Source organism: Pygoscelis adeliae, unplaced genomic scaffold (assembly GCF_000699105.1).
Source record: "Pygoscelis adeliae isolate BGI_AS28 unplaced genomic scaffold, ASM69910v1 Scaffold32, whole genome shotgun sequence".
NCBI lineage: Eukaryota > Metazoa > Chordata > Aves > Sphenisciformes > Spheniscidae > Pygoscelis > Pygoscelis adeliae.
The window spans coordinates 7,994-27,030 of record NW_008824368.1 but is presented as its reverse complement, the minus strand read 5'-3'; the positions used below and the strand labels follow the sequence as shown (position 1 = coordinate 27,030).

Genomic DNA, 19,037 nt, shown 5'->3' with positions numbered 1-19,037 from the left:
TGGATCCAGCCTGTCCAGGTCCCTCTGCAGAGCCTTCCTACCCTCGAGCAGATCAACACTCCCGCCCAACTTGGTGTCAACTGCAAACTTACTGAGGGAGCACTTGATGCCCTCATCCATTGGTTGAGTCACCATCCCTGGAAATATTTGAAAGACATGTAGATGAGGTGCTTAGGGACATGGTTTAGTGGGCATGGTGGTGTTGGGTTGATGGTTGGACTCGATGATCTTAGAGGTCTTTTCTAACCTTAATGATTCTATGATTCTATGATTCTAGATCATTGATAAAGATATTGAACAAGACCGGCCCCAAAACTGGGCCCTGGGGAACACCGCTTGTGACCGTCCGCCAACTGGATTTAACTCCATTCACCATGACTCTTTTGGTGCGGCCATCCAGCCAGTTTTTTACCCAGTGATGCATATGCCTGTCCAAGCCATGAGCAGCCAGTTTCTCCAGGAGAATGGAGCGTACTTATATTTCATAGGACTTAAAAAGTTTCAAGATTGTCTATAATGATCTAAGCTCTCCAACGATTAAACAGTAATTAGCATTTGCCTAATACTATGTAATAGAAGGCTGAATGTGTATAATTAACACATATTAAAAGTGTCACTAGAGTAGAAGGCTCAGAGGAAAACCTGTATTGGGCTACATTTCCATGAGGACTATCAATTTTACATTTTAAAAGTTTCTTAAGGAAACTTCTGCATTAATTTTGTCTTTTACATGATTAGGTCATTACACAAGTGGTGCTACAGTATGTGGTGATTATCTGTGGAACAATAAGTCACTATAACAAAGCTAATGTTATAGCTTTAAGAAGCAGTTGTGGAAAAATCTCTCAGTAAGAAAAGTCAGAATCTCCTGTCCTTGCATTTAAACAAATAAGAAGCTTTTGCTGGTAAGGAAAATTAATGTTGTTCTTTATATTAGCTGTCGATTCTGATATCCCAAGCATGCCAGATGCTTCACACTACAGAAACATAGGCCTGTTTCCTATATTTGAGAATCCATCACCACTGAAAAAAAAAAAAAGACAGAAAAACAAGAACTCCATATTGTGGAAAAAAGTGAGGAAGAACAATATTTTCCATCATCAAATTCCCCATCCAGTTGCTGGGTGGCCCCTGAGCATTATAACAGTGATGCAAAGGGGAAATTAAGGCCCAGCCTCACCCTCTGTGTGCTTTGACTGCAGCTCACATAAAGATCATATTGATCCCTATAGACTTGCCATACCTGTTCTTCTGCTCTACACCCTAGACTCAAACCTAGCAGTGACCATGCTAAATGTTCTCACAGTGGGCATTTGGCTCACCAGGGAACAATACAAAATTCAGAGAAGAAAGCCAACAATCAGACAAACTTGGTGCTTAGTAGATGTGGTTAAAAAGCTCCCTGCCAGTTGTTCAGGGTGGCTGCAGCAAAAAGAACATTTTTAAGGCAAATTTGTTTTGATGAGTTTTTTGCTCTTTTATGGGCATCTTTAAATGCTCATCGTAATTATGCTGTTCAGAATAGTGCCTGGAGCAGAAATGCAGCCTTACTGAATCACTTTAACAATGTGTTCCGCATCCTTTCTGTCAGAGTGGTTTATACTGTTGGAGTGTGTGAATCTATAGAGAATGTGGATGTTTGGGAACTGTGCAAACTGCAAACATTTGTGGTCAGCAAACTGCTGGTGGAATGTATGGGAGTGTACAGTCTTGTCAGTATTTAGCACAATGTACGTCCAAACCGATGGCACAGCAAGGAGCTTCAGATGAAGTGATCATAGAGGTAGCAAGTACACTGTGCATCATCTTCTAAATTTGGTCAAGAAAGTGTTGTGTAAAAAATTAAACAGTCAGTACAAATTGACATGTTCCAGGGAGCAGATATAAAGGATAATATGGACAGCAGGATGAAACAGTACATAACAAGTAGTGACAAATAAAGGCTGACTACAAAGATAGATCAGATTGCTCAGGTCCTTGTCCAAATATTGAATTTCTCCAGGGACGGATATTCCACCGCCTCTCTCAGCAACCTGTGCCTGTGTCTAGCCACTGGTGAGCTTTTTTCCTGGTATCGGCTGGAATATCCCATGCCACAACGTGCAACCATTACCTCTTGTCCTTCCAATGTGCACTTCTAGGACAAGCCTGGCTCTAACTATTCATAAGCAGCAATTTCATTAGTGGATAACAGCAGTAATATCCCCCCCTTAGTGTCCTCTTCTCTAGGCTGAACAAAGCCAGTTCCCTCAGCCTCTTCTTGTACATCATGTGGTCCAGCCCCTAGTCACCTTGATGACCTTTCACTAGGTTCACTTCAGTCAGTTAATATCTCTTTTTTGTTGGGGATCCCAAAACTGGACCCACTAATGAAATTATTTATTTAAACATCAGGAGAGCTACTTCTTGTCAGGACTGCCTGACTCTTGCCAAAACAGGACCTTAAACCTACTTGTAGGTTTACCAGGTTTTAAAGATTTAAGATTAACATTTTCTATGTAGATGATTTTATTTTATTCTTTGGTTGTTGGTGGTGTTGGCTGATATCTGTCTGAGTGTTTAAGATTTAATCTAGAATGATGTTGCCATTTCCAAAACTGAGGCCAAAGAAAAACGTCTTGTTTTGATTATGATAAAAAAAGCCAGGAGACTTTTTCTTTGGGAAAACACTTTCAATGGTGCCATGACCTCCAGTTAAATATGGGTAGCCACATGTAACTTTTGCTATTCTAGTAAAAATCTACCCTAAATTTGAAAAGCCTTTATAAATGTGTCTTCCATCTAAAATGGAGCTACAGACTGTGCTTTGGTTCCTGCATCCCATCCATAGTGTCAAACCAGCCATAATCAGTGGCTCTTAGTCACAGTGGCAGAGATGTGATCTCTGGACAAGGATACCCCTACACTTAGCAAACCTGGAAGCTTTTACTTTATTCTGTCTTCAAATCCTTTCCCTAAGCATTCAGGATCAGCTGCAATTTAGGCTAGATGGAAAAGTGCTCTGCCTATCTTTAATGGCCTTTTATAGTATTTAAATAGAGTACAAAAAATAAAGGGAGTTCTCTTCCTTAACGATGACTGTCTGAATGTTCATTTTACATACACTTTTATTAGTTATGGAAAACTTCCCTCCCACAGGCAATGCCTTAGAGCTGCAAACAAGGATTCTGTTTTTACAAGATAATATAAAATAGTCATATGTAGACAAGCATTCAGTGCAATCAGATGTTTTCTTGCATTCACAATATTTTGCTGATGGAAGCAGGTTTTGGCAGGATCCTGAGATACTCTTTGGACTTCAGTCCTGTTTTCAATTGAGTGCCATTGTGCTTGCTCCTCTAGCATTCAAATATTTCACACTTTAACATTACAATCGTATAGCTTGAGGATAAAGAAAACAGAAAAGGCCTGCAGTGTGTGTGCAAAGCCTAGCTTTGATGCCCTTGCTTCCTAGTAGGGACCCTTAGTAAGGAGGCTAAAGACACCTGTTGGTTTTTTTGTCTTCTTTAATTCTCTCTCCCTAATTTTCCCTTTCTCCCATTTTTAGCAGGAGTAGTGAATGTTTCACCCCCGCACCATTATTCCTGCCCTAGTACTCTCCTGGGACAGGTTCAGTCTTCCCTCAGGCTGAGAAGAGGCAGGTTTCCTGTTCCCTGTGCGAGAATTTTAGCCTGTGTTTCATATAAAGCTGCAGTGCCGAACATTCACACTACTCTTGGGGGATATAGTTTAAGCATTTCAGGAAAGGAAGATGTTTTGGATGCTGAAACTCAGTCTCATGTAGATATCTAACTGAAGCCCTGAGATAGGCTTCTAAGTGCTGGTGAGAGGCAGTGTTTGAGACCCATTCCTCTTTCCAGTTCCTGCTGTTCCTCTTCTCCAGGCTGTCTTAGCACTCAGTATTCATAGGCTGTGGACCTCAGCTAGGCACTTGATACTCAAAGTGAGCATAAAATGTGATTTATGGGGAAATCAGGTCTCTTGCATGGTGAATTTTACTTTCAGTACTGTGTACTTAATTTAGACATTGAATCACGGAATATTTCAATGACTAAACCCCTTCATGGGACTGGGCTCCCAAATACGAAGTTTAGGTCCACAGTATTGAGATGTTCAAATCCTTACATGCCTGTTAATGGAAGAGAAGGGGATGAGCAGTTTCCTACATCCCTAAATATTCACTTCTGGCCTTGCCTAGAGCTGCATGTACGATGCCGAGATGGTCTGTGCAGGACTGTGGGAGCTTTTGAGCAATGCTATAAAGGCCTTTCTGTGTTTCATAGACAAGCTATACATTCATTTATTCTGCCTACAGGTCTTGTATCCCTTTGTGTATCTAATCCTTGTGCACACTTGAAAACTGTATTTCTTACTATTAACTACCTGATAAGAATATCTTCATTATATTATTCTAGCAACACCAAGAGAATGTAGTAAGTGCTGGCAAAAATAAGGAACATGCAGATATTTGGAGATACAACACTTTAATGAATATTGGATTGCAGTACTGTACACATTGGCTATGTATTGCTTTATAAATTAAGGCTGTCTATGGTAATAGCTAGGATATAAACCTTGCTCCTTACCCTCTCCAAAATATTTTTGTGAAAGCAAGAAACTATTTTCCATATTAAATCAATTTTGATAAAAACGTGCCACAAACAGGTTCAATGAAGCCATGGAGATTAAAGGACAATGAGTAAAATTATGCATGCTCCACTCATCATGTAAACCTGTTGAGCTTAATAGAGATTTACAAGCAGTAAATGAGGATATACTTTTTCTTTAAAGAGATTTATAGACTCCTGTGCAAAAGTACCTGAGAGAATGGACCAATACTTTCGTCTGGCTACGTTTCTGCCTACAACATTATTGTAGAGCAGAGTTCAAAAGCAGAAATGTGCAGAATTTCTGTACTCTAGCTCCATATTTAAGTACCTGTCCATAGCCCCTTACTCCAAACTCAGGCATTTAGCAAGTTTGGTTGTTATGAATTAGGAGAGTAAATCAAAATAAACATAAAGAAAGCAACTCAGGTGCCTACAAAGAGGCTTCTGGTCCCATTTTTGAACTCTGATATACTCGCAGAGAGGTTGTATGTGTAATAAATACCCTACAGTAAACCTGTACCTTTTTTTGGCAAGGCATGGGGTGGCCAGCTTGGATACGTAGGGCATCTAAAATGGTGCCAGACACTTCTGCTTAAGCGCATAATACACTCCAAAAATAGAGTATCTTTCATCTTTCTCTAGATCGTGACAACTACACCATCACCGTCTACAGTCCACTGGTATGGAAGGCTCAGGTGCATGAACCTGAAATGGTTTGGATGGGCATCTTTGATTAATCTGAACTTTATTAACCCTACTAGCCAACTCATATTGAACATAACAGTCAATCCAGGGTTACAATTTATTTTCGCATACACTCCAGGACATTAAACATTTTTTCTTGGCTTATATTCCTGTTCTTTACCAAAATCCTGTTTTACAGAGGCAAAAAAATAGGAGAAGAAAAAGGGCCAGTAATGTTAAGATAGATGTAGTAAGTTAAACCTCCTTTAATCTTCCACTATGATAATGAACTACAATTCATTTACATTCCAGAACATTTTGCAAAGGAAATTCAAAAGACTGCTTAAAAAAATTTAACTGCTAATTATATGTATTTGCTTTTGGCATTTATAGGAGTACTGTGAAAGTCAGACTTGCCATTCAAGTAATGAAAGAAAGCGTGTGGTCTAAAGATAATGGCTACTGTCCCTTCTAAAGATATTGGGTTAAGGAAAGAGCTATCCCACTTATATAGATGCCTTACTGCATAAATACTCAAGCAACTGAACAATCTGATGCTATTGGACTAGGTGGTGAAACTAAGCCATAAATATTTGAAGGGCTGTTCAATGCTGATTGTACAAACCGTTTGCACCTGCCATTCCATAGTGGGTGAAATACATATATATAACAACATAATTCATAATGCCATACCTAGACCAGTTTCATTTGCAGCTGATCACTGTTTCTTAGAAATTATATTTTTCCTTGAACAGAGTAAATGCACTGCTGGTACATAATCAGCACTGAATGCTCTCAGCTCTGGTAGAGTATAGTTCATCCAAAAAGCTCGAATGCTCCATAATCCTTGTATTGTTCATTACCTTTTCACTGCGCTCCAGAGGCATTACTGAACTCATCTTCACTGCTTCCATGGGGGAAGGAATTAAATTCAATTGTGCAGATAAGAAAGTGAAGACAAAGAGTGAATTGAGGTTAGATATTAAGTATTCTCAGTGTTGAGTTGTGTGCACAGATAATTTAAACCATCAATTCCCAGACTCAGCTTGCTTGAGCATAACTGTCCTGGGAAGAGAGCTGGGACATAAATGGTGCCTCTGGCCATGTCATTCCCAGCTCTTTGCCTGACCTGACACAGGACTCAGACACTGTGCACAGTTGTTCCCCTCCCAAACACCCATTTTCCTGTCCCCAGGGGAAAACAGAAGGCGTGCTTTTGATTTTGTGCATGTTCCTTTGAAATAGCTGTATTCTGTTAACAAAGCATGCCCCAGAGATTGGGAGCCCTGAATTATGCCAGGATGCCTCTCTGTTCCTCTTGTTACCTTCATATACCTTCAGCAGAGATCAGTTCATCAGCCCAGGTATAAAACAGAAGAGGTATTTCAAGCTTTATCAATGCTCACTGAATTCCCTGGAATGACTTTCCTTTCCTTCAGAGATCATTAGCAGCTTGTCTCACTTCTTGTTTTATCTGTGAAAACCTCTAGATCGCATAGTAGAGCAAAGTTGAGTTTGTCAGTTAAATGGTTTCACAGTCCAGTGAAAATATGTTCTCCAAGAAACACACTAAAAGGTTGTTGTTGAACTTGGCATGCAGAGATTGACCCTGAGGAACCTCTTGCTTCCCATCACTTAATGGTAAGGAACAAAAATAGCACAGAGCAACCAACCTTTTGTGGGAAAGGTAAGGACAAAATTAGCTAGGGATCCACAAATCTTTTTAAACCAAAAATAGTTCAGGATACTGCCTTTCATATCTTTCTTTGACAAATCTTGATGTTACAGTAATACTTTAACCATAATTATATTTATAAACAACAAAAGTGTTGTGGAGATGGCATAACATTTTTGTGAATTTTTACAGTTGATGGAAAATGTATTTGATTTTTGTAGTTGCTCAAGATTCAGTACAAGAAAGGAATTTAGACAAGGTATGTCTAGGATTTTTTGTCTTAGAACTTAATACACCTTTGAATGGATTTTGTAGGGGAGTTATTTTTTTGCTGTTTGTTTCTTTTGCATGGGAATGAGAGACATGTTCCTTAGGGGTAAAATCACAGGTCTGGGTAGCTGCAAACTGATAATGAGATCAGTCAGGATAGATCCAGAATTTTTACCATCTGAAAGTTATCTGCCAGCCTGCACAAAAAGATATTGTGGCTAACCCAAGGCTTTATCCAAAGGGGTGGAGAACATTCTTAAGAGTATTGAGCTACTGCGCTGCTTAAAGTTGCAAGGTGTGAGTGTGCAAAGAGTCTTACTTTATGAACAGAAAAGTAGGTCCACATTTTTTAAAAGGCATTTCAGTGTCTAACATCCAAAGATTTCAAGACGGGAAATATAGATTCAAAATCTAAGTCTATAGATAAATATATAAAATAAAAGCTAGTCTTATCAGTCTATATGTATTGATGTACCGACATATAAAAAAATCTACAGATTGATCATATGTAGCATGTGATATCCATTAGTCTATTCTTAAGGATTTTTAAAAGTCTTATGTGGTAATTGTAATGAAAGATGGTATTTTTCTAAGAAAGTTCTTATTTCAGTGCCTTTTGTTCTTCAGTAAGAAGCTTTTTAATTTCTATCCATTTTGTTGGCTTGAATAAAAGTTATTTTTACAATATGTAGGGTTTATTTTAGCAGAAAGAACTTTTTCATCAATGTTCAGAAATGTTTACTGCAAAAAGAAAATATATTTAGCACACAGATTCCATTTTTTTCTCCAAATTTACTTTATCTGATCTATTTTAGTTCCTTTCTTGCATCAGGCAAACTGGGCTTCAGTCAAATGATTGCATTCATCAGCTTGCATGTATAATACTTCACAGTGCTATACAAAACCTCTCCATGGTGTCTGTCATTCCTAGGGCCTCATGTGGTCTATGGGATTCTTGCCCTGAATTTATGTCTATTTGATCCCATTAAAACCATGGGGTGTTTAATGAAATTTGTTTCTATCATCTCAGCCTGTTTCAAAATATCGATGCTGTTATTTCTCTTTTACTGCTCCAGTATCTAGTTATAAACAATGCAACAAATGCTTGAAAGTTTCACCTTCAACTTTTCAATTTAAGTCCTTGATTAATGAGGTGGAAGAGCTGCATAATGTTGATAATTTCCTTTCAAGTGGCAATAAATGATAAAAGCAGGTTGATGGGGAATGGGTAGGTGAGGGTATAAAAGGCAGGTGTGAAATCTAGCTGGTGTGAAGAGATAGAAAGGACACAGTTGGAACAAAGAGACAACCAGAATATAGCAAAGATTATCCAGCTAAAACAGTGAAATCTGCTCCGGGTGGAATTATTTCAGCTAAATACAGGCACCTGGAAGTAAGACATCTGTTTTAATTCAGCCTAATCTTCCCTGGCTCCCTTTTCAGTCAATGAGAAGATTGAGCCACCTGCAGATGACAGGATTATTGCCTTGGTAGATGCTTGTTTCCTCCCAGGGAGGTAAAGAGAGTTTTGGGCAATGCATTTGTCCCCAGCCTGACTGTCTAAAGGCTCTTGCTTTTAGATCTACCCTTTGTATTTGGCTCGTTCCTCTTAGCGTTTTTTCCCCAGTGCCTCTGTGCAGGCTGGTGATGTGCCCTTAGCTTTGTTGAGACGTTGTCTTTCTTGCTGCTGAACACGTAGCTCTGACATGAGCTCTGTCACCATGTGATAACATTGCTGCTTTGGCACATTAATAAGCAGACAACGCCTGGACACTAGATCTCTTTCCTACCTGTAACGATGCACCCATTAGACAGTCTTGTCACTGCATGTCTTCTCCTCTTCTATCATGTCAGGTCGTATTTTGGAATTGCCCAAAAGTCTCCTTAGATAATAAAGTCAGGTTGTGTCCAGTCTTCTAAATAGAAAAGGAATGTGTGCAAGGTCACAGAGATAATGCTGCCCTGATCTCTGGATGTCTTTTTCTTTTTTTAAAAAATACATAGAGTTTCCTAGCCTTTTCCTGATTCTCCCAATGAAATTTGGCATACTGTATCAGACCCTGTAAAGATAAGAGCTGACTGACTTTTCCCGCCCCAACCCTTCCTTATTGCAAAAAGGTATAGTTATGATCTACAACAAGATTTCAAGACCTCTGGCTATGTGGCTGTAAATTAATCCTAAACAGCACAACTTGGAATCCCTGAGGTTCATTGCTCAGAATAGGTCCATCATGTAAGCTCACCAGGCCTTAGAGAAGTCTTTACTTTGCAGAAAGGCTCCGGGACTTCAGAGTATGCTTTTCTAGGATAACCCTTCAGGCACACTTGGGAGGATTTACAGAACTCCAGAGATCCCAGTTCTTCCAGCACTCATTGCTCTAATTGAGCATCCCTCAGGATACCTAGCCTTAGAGACCTGGTACTTCCAAAGACTCTGATCTCAGCTTTCATGGTGAGATTGCCCTGGAGTTGTGGATTTTAGCAATCAACCTTAGGATTTTTTACCTTCAAAGATTTGCCTTCAAAAAGACATGTCTGGGAAGCTCTACTGTGCATGCATGGATTGTGTGTCTGTCACAAGCATAGCATCCATCAGTCAGCCTAGCTTCAAGTTCTCTGGTGTACCATAAGATCTCAGTAACTGTATTTATATATGGAGTTTGCACTTAGATGCTTTGGCTGGCAAGAAAGACTAAACTATCACATCTCCAGTACAGCCAACAAAAATGTAGGATTTCCAGTCTTCCATAATCATTTGCTTGAAAAGAATAAGCCCTGCATCAGGATGAACATAAAAGTTGTCTTGAACCAAGAAAATTTTAGAACCACCACCATTACGATATCAAAGTATACTCAGAACTTTCAGCTGCTAGACAGCTTCAGCATTACTGGTAGTTTGGATTGGTTGTGTTTCTAATTCAAAATGATCAAATTTACAATAGCCATATACTTTCTTCCACTATTCTATAATAGGTCAGTATTTCTCTGTTAGTGTCAAATTTACAATTGCATTTCATTTTCTGAAGCCCAGGAAGTGCTTGGAAGAACAGTCTGGCTTTTCACTCACAAAACAGATCAAATGCAGCAGCGTTAGTCAGCATTTCTTTTTCAATCTGTACATAATTCTATTATATTTTAGGCAGTGCTATCAAAGCATATGATGCAGAACAGCAGTCTTACAGAGAACAGCCTTGTTGCGTTTGTCTTGGCTGGTTGTGAATCATGGAATATCTCGGCAGAAGACATTAAGGAACCTACAGCCTCTTGCTTAAGCATTCATCTTATTAATCATCCCAACCTATTTCTGCTCTGTTTTTAAAGCATATTTTAAAGGGAATGCTTAACTATGATGAATTACAAAAGAGTTTATTCAATTCTATGAATGTGTAAATCCGTAAAACCTTTTTATTTGGGGATTTTCTATCAATGCTTTCTGTGCATTCTGCTGTGCGTAATGCACAGTCTGCTTTCTGTGCCATAGCAGTCTTCCCAGTGTCAAGATCCGGGCGCTACATCTGTATTATTAAATAAAAAAGACCAAGGAACTGTTCTGTAACACTGAGGCTTAGGGGACATATCTGTATTACACAGCCTTTGGCCCCAGGTCTCCTCTGAGCCTGGAGCCAGGTCTCCTCGGGCTCCTGTGGCACAATGGTTATTTTATGTGCCGTTCTGCAGTTGGAGCAGGGGTGATTCAGAGCAGTGTCTGAAATGTGAGGGGTATATTGCAGCCCACAAAACAGCTGTTTTTATGACCTGATGATGCTTAACATGTTATGCCTAAAAGGTAGTGGAAGAGCAAGCATGGATATTTCAAGTACATGGACTGCATGTTAAAGGTTGGAGGGGACTGGTTGTGAATCATGGAGGGAAGGGGGAGCCAGACCTGCTGTCGTCATGTTCATACTGTGTGTCAGGAGTGACCAGCTCTTTGAAGAGTAAGTGATTAAGTCATTTCACAGGCTGAAATGGGCAGGCATTTAGGAGCCTGCCTAGAAGCCCTGTGAAGGTGTGTTCCCTTTCTGATGGCACTTTGGCAGTTAACAGCAGCAGTGGACGCTGTTAGTGGATATTGACCCCTGCCATACAATAATGTTCAACTGTTTTCTCACTGTGACTTGAGAATACTTGACTCACTGCAGCTTGAAAATAAATATTAGCTTCTTAACAGTGCTATATTTTGTGTATTAGTTTTACTTGATAACCTAAAGATAGAGTTGCAATCAGCCTGTCTAGGCTGTTGTAGACACTAAAATGGGCACATCCCACTTTCTGTCTACATGTTCCCACCATGGTCCTTTCTCAGAATGTGTTCCCCGAGCTCTGCAGAATACTGAAATAGTGATGGTGGCATGGCTGAAAATGAACCCTATGAAAATAAAAGTTGCTGGACCAATCAGATGATTCAGATACTCCTGAGGCTCATGATTACTGATGATGACACACCAAAACAAGATAGGAACATGTGACTGAGATTTGAGCGGAGAAGATAGTGAGGAAGGGAACCTTTCCTTTTGAAAGCAATCAGGAGACAGAAAGACTCAAGACTAAACACTACAAAATGAAATTGTACTCCTCCCATCTATCCCCCTTCCAAATAACTAAAAAACCTACCTGGCACAAACTAGAATAGACCAGGAATTACTTCTTAGGGATCATGTTTGAGAGAAGACACAAGTTTTCCATGCAGTCAACTTGAAGACCATTGAAACAAAATGTTAAGGTTCAAGGTGAATTAAGCCCAGACTAGAGTGATGCAGGACTTTGTAGGCCCGTGCACAAAATCTGTTCAACATTTTCTAAAGGAACATGTGATAAGCAGGTGGAGAAAAGCCATGTTGAGTTAACTGTATCTCAACATCTATGTGTGAGAGACTGGTCTCTTTTGTGGTTAATTTTGTCCCTTTAGTGAGCACAAAAGTAAAAAATTCCTTTAAGATATTCCTTTAAGAAATAATTAACTGAGAAAAATTAAAAGCTCTATTGGTATTGTTATGAAAGAAGCTCTGTAGATAATAATATGAAATATGCATCTAAATGTTCCATGTTGTTTTATGATACCTTATTATACAATATTGTGGAGTATCTTCTTCAGAGAGGTTTTAAAGAGTCTCCACACAGTTGTCTCTGGAGCTGTTAAACCAAGTTCATGTCATACAACTTGCAAAATTTCCCATTGAGATTGAATATTTCTGTATCACTTTGTGTCCAGCACAATGTGTGCTCTGCACACCTGAAAACAGTTTCCATTCCTTCATATTCCAAAAGAAGGAATCAACAAAAAATATTCTGCTGGAGTTTCCTATGGAAAAGGGAGACTTTAGTTCAGCACTGACAACAACAAAAGACATTCTCTTCCTTATTGTGTGGGTTCCAATTGGAATAAATGAATGTGTTGGATTGACTCCTGCAGTCATAAATTTCCCAGATTGAATTATACTGCAGCAGATACCAGGGACAGAGATGGCAGTGGTGACTGCTTTTAAGACCCTTTTTATACTTATTATGATACGATGGGAAAAGAGATTGAAGAAAGCCAAAGAAATTGCCCTTGTACAAGCAGATGATTTTGGGGGGTTTTGCCTGACAAATTAATTCCGGAAACATTAATGGGAAGATAAAATTTCACCTAACTAGATGTGTAATTTAGAGCACTTATCCACCTTCCCTTTGTAACTAATGTAAGGAGAATCAATCCATTGTGAGATAAATGTCTAGAATAGTCACAGCCTTTTTTATTTAATACTCATGCTTAATGAATTATGTTCTATTTACAGGTTTTATCTGGGGTGAAATTAAACAGATGTGGGATGGTGGACTACAGGACTACATTCATGATTGGTGGAACCTCATGGATTTTGTAATGAACTCCTTGTACTTAGCAACAATCTCTTTGAAAATTGTTGCATTTTCAAAGGTAAACTTTTTTAAAAAAATTCAGCAAAATATTTAAGATAAATGAAATTAGGCTTCTTCAAACTTTCTTCTGTATTTGGAGGTTCTCAGGCTTAGCAATGCAAGAGATATATGATGTGCTTCTTGAATCTTCTGCAGCTATGACAAGGAGCTAGACCAGGTTAAGAGCTAACAAAACATTGTGATTTATACTTTTTTCTTCTTGGCCCAGGCAATCTTTTGTTATTTGATCCTGAACAGTCATACTGTCATTTTCTTGGAAAAGGAAAATCATGGGTAATATTTAATAATGTTTGCAAAAAAATATGTTTTGTGTTAGTCTTTGCCTATTTTTCAGTAAGAAATTATTTCTCCTAATACAATTTTATGCACCATGCAAAACTTCCAGACAGGACTACAAGAAAAATATTTACTCAAAATTATGGGCAAAAACAAAGCTTAAGAGCAAGATTTTAATTTTGTTTTGAAAATTTATGATAACTGCAACATGAAAAAGTAAAGCTGAAGAGGATAAAATGGTCATTTGAGGCTGGGTATGTTCATTTTCTCATCCTTTTCATGGACTTCTTATGAATAGTTTTATATTTCCACTGTTTGAAGTATCTTCCAGCAAAACAGCCCTTCTTTCCAAAGCCATGGAACATGTTGCATTTTGTATGTATTCAACATGAATCCATAACATGATAGAAAGTCCTCATAAAATGAAATATTGTAATCAAAAAATGGTCTCTAACACAAGGAAACCACATCTGAAAGGAAATGAAAGCATTTCTTAGCATCTGTCATGGAGCTCTTATCACATCCAAGTAAAGATAACAAGCCCATTTTTACTGGCCACTGTGATAAGCATTGTATTTCAGCTGTTTCAAGTTCCCTGACACCAGCTACCCTGTATGCATGGAAGGAGAGACTCTCCTCTGCCTAGATCCTTTTGGCTGGAAAAAGAAGAAGAGACAGCCGTCAAGTAGCTGGTTATACCTCTCTATCCTCAAACAGCAACTGTTGCTGCTGCAGCCCTGCCATAAGTGTAGAGAAACATAGGAACCTCTAATTTATACCATCTTGAGTCTATTCACAAGAGTTCACGTGTCAGCTGATCAGGGGCAGGGATGAGCAATGACTTGCGATCTGTTGACACACCAGCCTCCTCCTGTGACAAAAGGTTTCTGGCATGCTGGCTCTCTGGCTGCAAACTTTCGGCAGTCTTCTCACTCAAAGAAATTTGGAGCTGTTGCCTGAAAGAGCAAGATGTTCAAAGGTGCAAGGACAGCTGTCATTTTAAGCTGATGAAATGCCTTTTTACACACAAGGATGCCTTATCATAAAGTGACTGGAAAATAAATAGTAATTTCACTGTCCCATGTAACAAAGTGAGCTGTTCATTGAAAATGCTTGTTTCCAAAGCATTGGAGATGGCCAATTATTCACTTCAGAATAATATTAATTAGAAGACATTATAATCCTTTCATCTCCCAGACAGCTTCTGCTTACGGTAATCAGATTCCAAGGTGACAGTATCTGGGATAATGTGCATCCATTACTCTCCAAATTAGTGTTTGCATGCCAATCATAATCAACACAGTGCATAAAGCACTATCTTTGGTTCTGCAGTTATTATTTTTTTATGGCATGTGCAATGTTGCACCCAAATACCTTTTTGTTCCTTAAAAGACCTTCAGTTGTGGTAGTCAATCGAAACACATGATGATGTAATGAACAGAGTAATACAAGTGTAATTTAATACCCAGCCACATTTCCTTCAAATACCTACAACAGAGTTCCCTACCTCTATGCCCGATGAGATTGAGAGGATGCCAAATGTAACCAGTACATTTTGATGTAAAGCTTTTATTTTCATTTCCTAACCCTTGCAAGACAGGTTTTTCTAAAATGTAGCTTTTCTGTATGTATTGAATCAAATACATAAACCCAGTTCTTAAATGTATTCTACCTTCTATGAATCAGCTCAAGCGACCTAAGAAAATATTTTAACCAACTCCCTTGAATAAAATTATGAGAGTACCCTCATACTGCTCTCCTGTATGATAGAATTTCCCTGCGAAAAACGCAGTGTTTATTGCCCATTCGAGGCTCTCTGACTGACACAGTATTTAAGCAGATGGATATTATTTACAGCGGCTGATGGGACAGTGTAAAATACACCAGAGTGTAATTTCAGGATGGGAGAACTCAAGATAACTCAGTTATCTCTTTCATTGCCAATATTCAAATAAAATGAGTACATCTCATATTTTTCAAAGGGCTATGCTTTTTGTCTCTGATTGTATATCAACATGTAAGGTCTTTTAAATTACCCAGTATATCCACTGAAAATGCTCTCTCCCTGATAAATAATGTGATTATAAATAGTGCATTGTCACGTGTTTTATGAGAGTACAAGATGAATGATTTTAAGCAACACATCTGTTTTGATAGAGGGTTATAAATATCAATAGAAATTGTTGTGCTCTAAGAAAAATCATTCTTTTTATGTTTTTGGAAGATAATTTATTTTGTACTGATGCATAAAGTTAGGTACAGTGCCAAGTTATGTGCAGACCCTGCTTGCTTTATCTTAAATATTTGTTAAACCTGAGCATTGGACCTAGTGCTGCTTGCTTCCAATTCTGCTAGATTGCATGAAAGTTCGTATTACTGATTATGTGTCTCAGCCACTGATGTGAAAAGCTAGTAGGGAAACGGGTTCCTATTCAAGGCAAGAACTCTGAAAGGTAACTAAAAATACATTATTTGTCTCAGTATTTACTGGGTTAATGATCACTGTGTCAGATCTGCTCTGTTCAGTAGTAAATAAGATTATATTTCTCTTCTGCCACCAGTTCTGCAGAAGCTAACATCTTCTTATATGTTCGCATTGTAAAATGGTTTTGATTGGTGTTTCACCAGATTCACAGACCAAATGTCCATTTACACAGGAGCATTAACCCTCCCTCCCCCACCCTGAAAAATTACAGACTCAATTCCTCAGTGTAATTACTGTTTTAAAGCTCTTTCCTAGGCCATCCCCCCGCCCTCTTCCTACTCTTGCTCTGAAATTCAGCATAATGAATGCAAAGATTGGGACATACATTTGAAAATAGGAAGAGTTTGCATTCACATATGACCTTTCAGGAAAGGATTTAAAGTTCTTTGGAAATGGATATTATTTAACCTGTCTTTTTGTTATCAGAAATAAGGAGTCACATATGACCAAGGTCCGACAGCCCATTAAACATTCAGGTAGCCTGATCTGTATGTCTGTTTGATCCCTCTTGGTGCTTTCATGAGATCTACAGTTCATGACTTTCGTTTTCATGGGAAAAAAGTGATCACTCAGCTTTTTTCCTCACAAATGGTTCTGATACTAGATTTGCATTTGAATTCCTTTGAGTAAGGATCAAGAATTATTATCTTGTATTCCCTGGGTGACATCGCACAATCATCATATATTTGCCTTGAAACTCTACTGTTTATATCCTGCTCAATTTGTTTTCTGCTCTTCTTAATTTTCCATTGATATGCCACATACATTTCCTTCAACCAACGAGCCAGTGATAGGTATTATTTAATCATGTTAGATGATGGTTGGCTTTGTTACATGTCAGAAGGTTGTGCTTGCATTTGAAGTGGGGACAGAAATTCAGCAGGGTCACAAAATAATAGAAGAAAGACTGCAAAGTATCAACATCATGATTTACAACAAGCTCAGCATTGCTATATTTGCTCTTACCATTTTCCATTCCCTAGAACAATAATAATTTATTTATTCTATATAGAAGAGGGGAACATCAACAAGCATGAGTGAGAGAACAAATACTTCAGTTCTGCATGTTTTGGGTTGTTTGATCCTAAAATACAGTTGGTTTTTTTTTTCGTATTTTCAGTTTCTGGTTTTAATATGCTTAGTCTTTTCGTTCCTCTGCCGCCTTTTCCTTTTCACATGTGAGCTTCTTCGTTCTCCTGGTTCTTTGATATTTCTAGATTTCTCTTCAGCATCCTCTAGTTAGTGGAATCAATAGGGTTTTGTTGTCAGAGCCCTCTTATACTCATGATTTTCTTTATATTATTTGCTGTCTTCTTTCAGCTAGTATATTTCACAGATCATTTCCAAACTTACTTCTCAGGCCTTCACCTTTCTCACTATTTTTCAGGCAAGTATTTTCAGTCTCTTAAATCATGTCTCTTCAAAACTAAAATGACAGCCCTCACTCTCTGCTTACAACCATGAGACCTTTTGCATTGTATCCACACATGCAGGAAGCACTTGGGCGCAAGAAAGGTAGTCAGTTAATCTGAAATAACACAGCTGTGCCTTTCATTTTCCTTTTACAAGTAACAGGTCATTTGATCTTTTCTGACTGTATTAACACACCAGTTTTATGTCTCAATCCAGAACATCATAGATAAAGTCCTTTCTTCTCACCTTTCTCCTTAAGCCATCTCTTCTAGAAAAGGTGACATTGGATAAATATTGTCAGATTACAACTATAAGATAGCCTCTCCCCTACCCCAATAATCAATGAGGAGAAACAGAGAAAGTTAAAGAGCAACTCATCTGACCTGTTTGCGATATCTGCTTTCCTACTACTCTAGAAAAGCCCATTTTTCTCTGCTGACTGTAAAAGGAGGTGACAGAGAACACAGATGTGGCTGTCCACATGTGATTGGTTTAACTTGATACTTGCTCTCTTACTTTACCATATACTATCCTTATTCAGTGTCCTGTAGTTCCATGCTTTTTCTCAGAAGGGTATTTCCTTAGATTCCCCCCCCCCGGCCCCGGCTTGTTTAACTTCCTTGGAATCTGCCACTACTTGCCTTCACCTAAAATATGTCTGCAGTTGGATGCTTTTGATTCGCTACCAAAAACTCAATCTCTTCCTAGTTTCAAATATCTTATTCAAAATTTTTTCATTAATATATTTTACCTTATTCCCCCAACACACCTTGTGTACTTGTCCCTAATCTGAGCATCTACTGCATTGTTCAGTACTTAATCTTTGCTTGTACTGACAATTGTTCCTAGTTATTTAATAGGTGCAAGTTTTCACATACCAGGGTTGTAAAGTGCCATCAGAATTCACAGTAATATACTGTATAATATTATTCAAAGAAAGACATTATAGAAAACATGCTGAGGAGTTCTCACCTCTCTTTCCTCAATAAACATTGAAATTTTTTTCTTCTTCATTTTCTTGCTTTTATCTCTTAGCTGATGTTTCTGGTAACTCAGTTCTGTTTCCTATTCCCTGATACTTCATTGCTGATCTTGAATCAGCCAGAATTGGAATGAAGGGCAATAGTGGATGAGGCAGAATAGCATCTTGGAGCTACAATGTCACATGCAGTAAGACTTGCTTTTACAGCATGATCATTAGGGCAGAGGATAGTCTAATGAAGACAGTACTGACCTATGACTCCAACAGGTCTGGATTTAATTCCCTACTCTGTAGAGAACAAATATCACTGGTGGTTGAAATGTAAGGCTGAATAATTCTTAACTCTTCAATGGACTACTATTCTCCAGTTTTGCAGTTCTTATCCCCAAATCCACAAGACTGTCAGATGCTATGGCTGCATGTATATGAGTAAATAAAACTGTTCCAGGGATTGCTGTCAGGCACTGGGACTGTCTCACCTGCGCTACCAGTCGGTTAGAGCCACTCTGGCATGGTGGGGTCCTGTGCCAGCTAGCACTGTCCAAAACAATGCCCAGTTCCCATCCACAATTTGAATCATAGAATCACAGAATCATAGAATTGTTTGGGTTGGAAGGGACATTTAAATGTCATCTAGTCCAACCTCCCTGCAATGAGCAAGGACATCTTCAACTAGATAAGGTTGCTCAGAGCCCTCCAACCTCACACCTTGAATGTTTCCAG

General features: G+C 38.6%; 1 protein-coding gene across 1 annotated transcript in view; it reads left to right on the top strand.

Annotated features, from left to right (window-relative positions):
• Window positions 1–19,037, top strand: part of LOC103913469 (short transient receptor potential channel 4) — a gene marked incomplete at its 3' end in the record, with an annotated part of 91,398 nt that overhangs the window by 65,000 nt on the left and 7,361 nt on the right. Inside the window, exon 4 of the mRNA XM_009319963.1 lies at window positions 13,017–13,156. Coding sequence (XP_009318238.1) covers window positions 13,017–13,156 — 140 coding nt within the window. The remainder of the gene's footprint in view (window positions 1–13,016; window positions 13,157–19,037) is intronic.